The following is a 10630-nucleotide window of genomic DNA, read 5'->3' on the forward strand; positions in this document are numbered from 1 at the left end:
TTTAGCCTAGATTTTATCATAGCTGTAATTAAGCAATTGTCATTTGTAATTGTTTGATATTTGTGAAAGCGAAAGTGGTCGCCGAACGTAGCCACGGTCACGGGATAAACGTTTTGCCTGACGAAGGTGTGGATCGGTTGTATTGTTCTCCCTAGAAATCACATAGAATTGTACTTTAGAGATGTCGATATAATGGGACACACGTTGTATTAGGAATCAATCTCCAGACAGAAACTGCCTAGCAACGGCGTTTGGATCTTTCTCGATGCTTCCAAAGAGTATACAACAAACTTTTGACAGAAACTGCCTAGCAACAACGATTGGAACCTTCTCGATGCCTCCAGCGAGCATATAACAAACAAATGCAGTCGTATAGCGAAAAAGATTTTCATCAGATATTCATTCGTGTGATCGCCTTGGAAAGTGATACATCGAGCAATTTACCGAGTGTCTCAGCAATCGTATTTTTGTGTTTAAAATTATTCTACGCATAGTAAAGAGTTATCCCGTTGACCGTGGATTCGTTTGAACCCCGGAACATTGTTAATAGCGTTAATTAAATTCATTATTCGTAAAACCTATCAATCGTTAATCTCATTATTCGTTAAATTTATTATTCGTAAGACATATTATTCGTTCCTCTTATTATTCGTTAAACTTATTATTCTTTAATTTAATTATTAGTTAAACTTATCGTTTGTTAATCTTATCATTTATTAAACTCATTATTCATAATATTTTGTAAAATCTTGTTTATTCGCGTAAATATATTCTCTGTTTCGTAAAACAATGGCTAATTCAAACGAAGAATCGTTACGCGCCTTAAATCCTAATGATAACCCGACATATATTTAGTATGCTGGTTAGTTAGTAAATGGATAGTTTAACCGTTGTTGTATATGTGTCCAAACAAAATACAAATAAAATAGAAATTCTTTCATATTCTTTAGCGCTTTTCGGAGTCGGTAATATTTCTTTGGCAAAAAATCTTTCTACGAACAACAATACATAGTTCAATGCAAATAGCTTCACTGAGTTGAATGGAACCTGTCTGTTTAAAGAAATGAAAAGAAAACGCTTTTTTCAATATCTTATAACAGATTTTCTGTTAAAATTTTCGTTTCCATAAAAAAACATATTCTCTATTTCGATCAGAGTTTAGACAATCCACTTAACCGCGAGAGAGGGAACGTCTAGTGAATTACAGTCTCGTACTTCTGGAACAAAGGCTCACTTGTCACTAAAAGCTTGACAGATAGTGGAAGGTCGGAAAATCTGTGCAGACGAAGGATAAAAGGAAGATAATTACATCAAGACGTCGTCAGATTCTGCCATCTCTCTTACACCCTATTTTATCCACCGGTCTGGGAACGTTTCCCTCTTTCTTGACACTTTTTCTGACAAAAATAGTGTAGTTCATTTCGAAAATTATATCGTGTCCTTGAACATTATAAACAAACTTAAACTGAAGGACATATAAAATGCCATAACATAAAATTACTTTCTTCAGATGTATAAGGGGATTTACAGAACATTTCTCTTTAGGAATTTATACTAAGATAATAAGCAATGCTTGTAATGCAATATTGTGCTACATATATACGTGCATTAATAAGTGAACTGAAAGCTGTAAATTGTCTTTACTAAAAGCAGCAACTTTCTTAAAGAGAATAATTAACTAGAACGTTTTACACTGCTGTGAATGTAATTATAGTAAAACTATTATTTACAATTATACTTGTCGGGTTTACATTAGAATTAGGGTTAGGGGCGTGAAACGAAACTTCGTTTGGATTACACATTGTCGTTATGCAATAGAGAAGACATTGACTAATGCAAATACGATTATCATAGAATTGGACAAGTAACCGTGGTAATTAGATACTCGAGAAACTAATGACAATGATCCTAGGTTCAATAACGAATCCGCGGTCGACGGGGTGAGAAATGAACGTGCTCACAAAATCTAAATCGGACGCGTAATATTCACTGATCGTAAGGTGTTACTCTATTCGTCGATGGGACCGCAAGAAAGAATGACTTTCGTTACAGTCTTGATTATAGTTTTACGTGAAAACCTTACGTTATTTAGCATTGGTAGCTGTGCATAATATTTGCTCCATTCTGTATATACGACAGCCGGAAGAGATTCGTCCCAATCAATTTTTAATGTCCAAAGTCGTTGGAGCAGCATCTTAGCTCGAACGATCACTGGTGCCAGTAATCCAAGAGGGTCGTAGATCTTGACGATTTCAGAGCTGATTGTTCTTTTCGTAATTCGAGAGGCGGTAGGATTGATTTTGACGGAATATAGGATCGAATCGTCAAAGGAATTCCAAACAACACCCAGAGTTTTGAAGGTTTGCGATTCGCCTAGTAGCAGCTTATCGTTTATGTCCTGCTCGGAAAGTCCTCGTAGCAGTTCCCGGTCGTTCGATGCCCATTTTTGAATGTTTAAGCCGGCTAGTGTAAGCAATTCTGTGAGCTCCGGTCTCAATGATCATGCCTCGACCTTTCTATCAACTCCAGTGAGAACATCGTCGACGTAGAAGTCTCGCTGTAAGACCGTCGCCGCTCGTGGGTACCGATGTCCCCCGTCGTCCGCCAGTTGTTTGAGGCACCGAATGGCTAGATCAGGGGCCGCTGACAGCCCGAATGTCACTGTATTAAGTTGATAGGTGTCAACTTCTCCATCAGAATTGCGCCACAAAATTTGTTGAAATTTTCGATCCTCTGGACGCACAAGAAATTGTCGATACATCTTTTCGACATCGCCTGTAATGACGTATTGATGAGAACGAAATCTTAGAAGGATGAAGAATAAGTCATCTTGTAGTTTCGGTCCCGTATGAAGTACGTCGTTTAATGAAACTCCGGTGGTGGTTGGTGCAGATCCGTCAAACACAACTCGGAGTTTTGTAGTTTGGCTGGACTCTTTGATCACGCCGTGATGTGGCAGAAAATATCCGTCGTCCGTGCAGTTGTCCGTGGTAATCTTCGTCATGTGTCCTAATTCCACATATTCTTGTATCACGGCGCGATAGTCGGCTTCGAATCGTTTGTCTCGTTGGAATCGACGACAGAGGGAAATGAGTCGCTTCATCGCCATTGTCTTAGAGGATCCAAGCGAAGGAGTTGTTTCGTTGAATGGGAGAGCGACCATGTATCGCCCTTCGTTGGTGCGTTGAACGTGATTTCGAAAGTGTTCTTCGCACTGTCGTTCCGCTTCCGAAATGTGTGCAGTGGGCGTTCATTCGTCGATTTCCCAAAAACGGGCGAGGTCCGCCTGTAAAGCCGCCGTGGAGGCGTGAAATGCGAGTGCTGATGATTGCGAGGTTGGGCTCTCCCCGATGACCCATCCGAATCGCGTTTTTTGCAGACGCAAGTCGGGCCCGTTTGCTTGACTGATGTCAAGTTGGCCGACACAGAGTGATGCTAGCGTTGGTCCGGCGCTCAACAATATTTCGATCGGCGCAAGCCTATGGAATCTTGGATCGGCTAGTTGGAGATTCCTCGGTATATGTATTATTGAGCGATCTACGGGTTGATCTGGGACCCAAGGCGATATTGTCGGTATGATTAGGAACGTCAAGGTGCGTTCGTATGTGCCGTCGATGGAGGTGATCGTGGCCGTGATGTAACGTTTCGAGGTTGTCGATAACGTGTTGAGTGTTCCGATTGGGACCTAACATTTCCGTTGGTTAAGTATTAGCGAATCAGCGAGTTTTTCGGTGATAAAGTTCATGCTAGAGCCGGTGTCTAGCAGAGCTCTACAACGGAATGGTTGAACTTTATTGTTCAATAGGTTGACCTGCGCTGTGACTAACAAATCGTGCTGCAGTGGTTCACAAGGAAGCGAGATCAATGAGTCCGTTTTCTGTGGTTCGGTCCCTCACAAGGTCGTTTGATGACGTCATTGTTTTCCTTGTCGTCTAGGACTGGACGATATATTTGATCCCGATGCCGTCGTTCGCGATAACCGAGATTCACGTTTCGGAGATGTTCGCGGAGACGATCGGGGAGACGATCGGGGAGACGATCGAGGAGACGTTCGGGGAGACGTTCGGGGACACGTTCGGGGACACGTTCGGGGACACGTTCGGGGACACGTTCGGGGACACGTTCGGGGACACGTTCGGGGACACGTTCGGGGACACGTTCGGGGACACGTTCGGGGACACGTTCGGGGACACGTTCGGGGACACGTTCGGGGACACGTTCGGGGACACGTTCGGGGACACGTTCGGGGACACGTTCGGGGACACGTTCGGGGACACGTTCGGGGACACGTTCGGGGACACGTTCGGGGACACGTTCGCGGAGACGATCGGGGAGACGATCGGGGAGACGATCGGGGAGACGATCGGGGAGACGTGGATGCGCGTCTCGAACGATGTGACTATCGCGGGGTCGGTGATCGACCGTTGGATGATCGATCGCTCGATGACCGGCTTACACGTGGTCGTGATTTGCTATGACCATGGTCTTGATGTAGGTATGTATGGTGTCGCTGCTTGCAGGTGCGACATGAACCGGCGGAGCAATGAGTAATAGCGTGTCCCTTACCTAAACAATTGTTACAGAGTTCGCTTTGTTGACAATTGTGGAATTGTTCGCTTTGAAGACATCACAATTCCATAATTCGTGTTGTCCTTGACAATTCGGACACACCAACGTATTATGTGTACTTGTGAATGCGTAACTTCGCGGTGCGTTCGGTCGCTGACGTTTGTGTTGATCGGACTCCCTTTTTATCACGGTTGATGCTGAGCTTGTCCTGTCGCCGTTCGTCCGTGTTTTCAGAAAGTCTACCAGATGCCTATATGACGGCATTTTCTTGTCCGGCAATGTGCGCTGCCATTTGCGAATGATGGCTGAGGGTAGCTTCGACGTGAATAATTTTATAAGAGCGACATTTGAGGTAACTGGTTCACCGAGTTTTTCTAACGCTTGGAGGTTTACCTTGACCGTCTCAAGAAAATCATCTATCGCTTCGGGTGTCTCTTTGGTTATTTTCGGATAATCAAAAATCAAGTCCCAGTAGCGCATGCAGACTTGACGGTGGCAGTCGAATTTTTCCTTCAGAACGTCAATAGCGATCGAATAATTTAACTCGGTGACATCTAACGATTGTATGCTTCGCGCGGCCTTTCCGGTCAAAGAGGATCGTAGATAGTGAAATTTCTGCACGGATGCAAGTCGCTCGCTTCGATCGATAGTGGATAAGAAGAAGTCGTAAAATGAATGCCAATTTTTGATGGTACCGTCAAAAGTAGGCAGATGAATTTCGGGCAGTTTAATTGATGTCGGCTCGGCGACATTAGATGACTCGCAGCCTTGTGTTTTCGACGACGATGCTGGTGTATCATCCATGAGAGTGTGTATTCGTATTACCAGATTGTAATATGTGTCGGTTACTTCGGAAACGCGCGCGTCGTCTATCTCGCCTAAATCTTCTAATTCTTTTTGTAATAATCAATATTGTTTCCACGTGTCGTCGAGTAGTGTCGTATAGGCCGTTAAATAGGCCTTATTCGGTTGTCTAGATTGTTCGTATTCATCGAGTCGTTTCGATAGAGTGGTAAATCGATCGATTTGAAAGCCTCGTCTCCGATGCAAGGAGGTAATTTTATCTGTGTTCTCCATTGGTAAAGCAGATTGTGAAGGCAATGCAATGAACAAGCTTACCTTGTGGTTGTGAGTTTAAATGTTACTCGTCACCGTGTGTGTCTCGTTTGACATGTAAGACGTGTTCTTGCGGAAGTTAGCCCTCTAGTTGTTGGCGTGAGGCTGCGTGGTTGCGTTCTTCAACCACCGGGTTATGCCTCTTCAAAACTGATGGTCCCTGGCGTTACTGACTTCGCTGAGTGGTAACGCTTATGCTGCTGTTTGTGTTGAATTCACGTGGCACTGCATGGTAGTGGGTGTCACTGGCGTGCACTTTTCACTTGACACGTGATACGGCTTGGAAGACCAAATGATTCGACCGGTTACGTGTCAACACTTTTCACTTGCCACTGTATCCGGCTCGAAGGACCAAGATGTTACGACCGTTCGCGGAGAGACGCGGTCGCTAGGAAAACGCGTCAGCGAGAGATGTAAATTCTCGCTACGATTCTGTTAACCGACGCCCGAAAGTCATTCCCCTGTTTCGATTAAGATAACAGAGGTGGTTCAATGAATGTAACACTGTATTAACAGGTTAACATAAAATAATATATTTGACAATAATATGATGAATACATTACAGAAAGTTGATTCGACTTTACGATATCTCTAGAGGAATTCGTTAGACTATTTGATTTTGCTCGATGTCAGACCTCTCGATGTGTAACGTTTGACTCGTCAGAAGGAACTGATTGCCTTTCGATGATTTCTTTGTCTTGTTTGGAAGACGACCCCCACTATGCTCGGGTCACGCCACCGCTCGCGCCTATGATCACGTATGCCCCTTCTTGTGTAGAAAACGTAACGGACAAAAATTAACGTTTCTAGAGCTCGCTGCTTGGCGACAACTATGCGCTCGTCGATACATTGTATATGATTCGGCGGGCAGATAAGATGATCTGCCTGCGACACTGTAAGACCGCGAGCGACGGTTAGAAAATACAGCCTGTGGTCAGCCTCGTGGCGTAACACTTGGTTTCTGCGAAAAATAAATTTGAAAACTGTGTACTAAGCCAATTCTTAACTAAACTTGTTCAAACTCTATTTCCTAGAAAACTAAGCTTCGAGCAAAAAAATTGTATTCTACTTTTTCCTTACATTCTTTCCCTTTTTCTTTACATGTTATTCTATCGAACCCTGTATAACACCGCACCTGAGTCAACTATCTAAAGTGTGAAATCCAGTCATCTATTAGGGGCTCTTAGAGATTATTACGTGTAATGAAATATAGTTATATAAATATGAGGTGATATGTCGTGATAGGGTCGGAAGGAAAACTCAGATTTATTCAACGATAAATGTTTATTTACTGTAATGTCAATGAGTACACTTGACGCGGGACTCGCGATTATATTCGTTTCGCGAGTGCGAAGTTAGAGCTCGGATAGCTATGATTCGAGATGCGCTACGAGTGCGGACAATGATTGCGCGAGATGTCGAGAGCTTAGGTAATTATTCGGCTCGAACCGCGTAAGTGTAACGATCGTTCTGTGTTGACTCGCTGTAATAGACTGGCTTTTTGTCGCGATGCTGCTGCGGAGGAAGACTGCGTTGGGATGTGTCTAAGGATGCGAAGGCATCGGATTCGTTGAGAAAAGCTTTGGTTCGGAAAGTGAGGGAAATGTACGTTAATGTTTATTGGCTAATTCGTGTTGGCCATTGGAAAAGGATGCTAGCTGCCCTTGAGAGGGTGTTGCTAGCGGGAAGCGTCGTACGTGAGAGATAGCAGATTTCTCGTGTATCCCCGTGGTAGGTGGTCGACTTCGAGACTGATAAACAAAGACTGTTTGTCTCTTTGGAGGACCTTAGCTAAAATAAATCCTAAGATTTATAGCGGTCCGTAGGCTAGCTGGAAATATTCGGTACGAATGTATCGACATCTGGCAATCATCTTGTCCGCAGGTATAGGGTCTTTGTGTCGTGCGTCACGCGACGTAAACTGTTGGGAAGTTTACTGTCAAGTGCCGCCACAAATATATAATTATAATTGTAATTGTAATAAAATATAAGGTCTACTGGCCTCACTTCCTTAACCAAAATTTTCATCAACAAATCCGATAGTCCTGTCCTGTGTCCTTAGACACACCCACCCCTAGCTTTCCTCACAGTATCGTCAGTAAAACTTCATTTATTCTGTATCCTTAGAATAGTCACCGGCGATCTATCGGTTTAGTGGTTTCTTGTGTCTCCGACCTGACAACCGCGACGTGGGGCCTGGTATGTGTAGAGAGTCACCGGATGTAACTCTAACAATTAAATCTAACTTAACAAAAAGCATATATTATTAAACATGTATTATTTTAATTTATATTAAGTTCCTTTTTGTTGTATAATATATTTATTATTCATTGTATAAAATATTATAATAAAACACTAACTCTATGAATTTTTCTAATACGTTAAGACACGTATCAATAAAGTTAGTTAAATGTTTTAATCATTTTAATTCCTTTCACATATATATTAATAATGATTTCGACTTTCGGTTTGGTTCAGGGCGAGGGTAACACGAGGACGGACAGCTCTGAGGAAAAAGTGAAGTGTAAAGGGAAAAAGGAGAAGGAAACACAAAGTGATACGTAGAAACCAAAGCAAGGGAATACTGGAAAGAAGAAGAGAAAAAAGATGCAGACTATGTAAAAGAAAAGAAGAAGACCTGAGACATGTAATAGAAGAATGTGAAATAACGAGAGGACCAAAGGACATAGAAAAAACACTAAATGAAACTGGAGAAGGTCGATCCAAAAGCAATAATAGAGAAGAGAAGTACAATACAAGACGGGAAGGAACGACAGGAAGGAAGCACGGCAAGGAGGCAAAAGCCCAAAGTTGCAATAGTTTTTTAGTCATTAGTATTTAGTTTCTTTACCTGCACCGTCGACCGTCACACAGCTTAGGCAGTTTATAGGTTTGGCCTCTTACTTCCGAAAATTTATTCCTAAATTTTCGCAAGTGATGAAACCCTTGTACGCACTCACTTCTAGTAACAAGCACATAACTTGGACGGACAGGCACGAAAAGATAAGACAACAGATAATTTCCGTTCTGACCGACGCGCCGGTGTTAATGATATTTGATCCCAATCGGCCCATAGAGCTACATACCGACGCTAGTTCGGAGGGGTATGGAGCTATTTTAATGCATAGAGTCGAAAAGGAAAACAGAGTCATCGAATATTATAGTAAAAGGACCAGTCCCGCGGAATCTAGGTATCATTCGTACGAACTGGAGACACTAGCAGTAGTAAGCGCCGTTAAGCATTTCCGACACTACTTACATGGACGGAAATTCTTAGTAGTTACGGACTGTAATTCTTTGAAAGCCTCCAGCAACAAAGTAAACTTAAACGACCGGGTTTATAGGTGGTGGGCTTATTTGCAAACATTCGATTTTGACATCATGTATCGAGAGGGTAAACGAATGGCCCACGTAGATTTCTTTTCGCGAAACCCCGTAGACTTGAATCGCCGTATGATAGACAAGGTCGCAGAGAAAGAGATTAATCTGGCCGAGATCTCCGAAGACTGGCTATTAGCGGAACAACGTCGCGATCCGCAAATCTCCGAAATCGTTAATAAATTACAGAACGAAGAGCTCGCGGAAGATATCGCGAATACCTACGAACTGCGATCCGGTACACTTTACCGTAAAGTACAACGAAAGGGCAGAACCCTTTGCTTACCCATTGTTCCGAGAGGTTTTAGATGGTCCGTCATCAACCATGTGCATCAGTCAATTATGCACTTAGGATGGGATAAAACGCTCGAGAAGCTCTATGAGTATTATTGGTTCGAGGGAATGGCGAAGTATGTTCGCAAGTTTGTCGAGAACTGCCATGCTTGTAGAGTTTCGAAGGCTAGTTCAGGTAAAATACAGGCTGAACTGCATCCTATACCTAAGACCGGCATACCGTGGCATACGGTGCATATGGACATAACGGGCAAGCTGAGTGGCAAGAATGACTCGAAAGAGTATGTCGTCGTCTTGATCGATGCCTTTACGAAATTCGTGCACTTATATCACACACGCAAATTGGATTCGCTCAGCGTTATCCAGGCACTTAAGTCCGCCGTGTTTTTGTTCGGTAGTCCCTGTCGGATAATAGCAGATCAGGGTAGATGTTTCACGGGCCGGGAATTTCAAGAATTCTGTGCAAGCAAACAAATCAAAGTTCATTTGATCGCGACCGGTGCAAGTAGGGCCAATGGGCAAGTAGAACGTGTTATGAGCACGTTAAAAAATATGTTCACAACGGTAGAAACGACCGGGCGTTCATGGCAAGACGCGATCGGGGAGATGCAATTGGCTTTGAATTGCACCATCAACCGCGTAACCAAATCGAGTCCTTTAGAGTTATTGATTGGTAGAGCAGCAAGACCGTATGACTTATTACTACCTGATAACATTGAGGAAAAAGAAATAGATATCTCCAGTGTAAGACAACAGGCAATAAAAGAGATGGAAACTAGTGCTAGGTATGACAAAGAGAGATTCGATAAAACCAAAGCTAAAGTAGTTAGGTTTAATCCTGGTGATTTGGTACTACGCCAAAATGAAGAAAGGAACCAGACAAAATTGGATCCAAAATTCAGGGGTCCGTTTGTGATATCGGAGGTCCTGGAAGGAGACCGATATACCTTGAAAACACTGGATGGGAAAAGGTCATACAAGTACAGTCATGACAGGTTAAGGAAAATGCCGGATAGTCGCATTCCTGCGGAGTTGGATGTCTGTTGTGATGACGAGAACAGTGACCATGGCGATGTGAGTACCCCGATCCCAGAGGATCGTAGAATTATATGAGCCCAGGTGCGGCCATGGGACGGAGTTCAGTGCGGTCAGGCACTGGGAGTGACGATGTCACGAAGCTGGGAGCCGGTTTAGTACCGACAGCGACGATGTCACGAAGCTGGGAGCCGGTTTAGTACCGACAGCGACGATGTCACGAAGCTGGGAGCCGGTT

The 10630-nt window shown here is 43.4% G+C and overlaps 2 protein-coding genes across 2 annotated transcripts; both read right to left on the reverse strand.

Moving 5' to 3' along the window:
- Positions 1-2500: 2500 nt before the first annotated feature.
- LOC117215653 lies at positions 2501-3109 on the reverse strand. Its single transcript, XM_033462036.1, has one exon. The coding sequence runs from the start codon at positions 3107-3109 to the stop codon at positions 2501-2503; it is 609 nt and encodes a 202-aa protein (XP_033317927.1).
- Positions 3110-4566: 1457 nt separating this feature from the next.
- Positions 4567-5373, reverse strand: LOC117215654. The gene has a single exon (XM_033462037.1). It carries the CDS (start codon positions 5371-5373, stop codon positions 4567-4569), a length of 807 nt encoding a protein of 268 aa, XP_033317928.1.
- Between the last annotated feature and the right edge of the window lie 5257 nt (positions 5374-10630).

Source organism: Bombus bifarius, unplaced genomic scaffold, assembly GCF_011952205.1.
Source record: "Bombus bifarius isolate JDL3187 unplaced genomic scaffold, Bbif_JDL3187 scf7180000009761, whole genome shotgun sequence".
In the NCBI taxonomy this organism is placed as follows: Eukaryota; Metazoa; Arthropoda; class Insecta; order Hymenoptera; family Apidae; genus Bombus; species Bombus bifarius.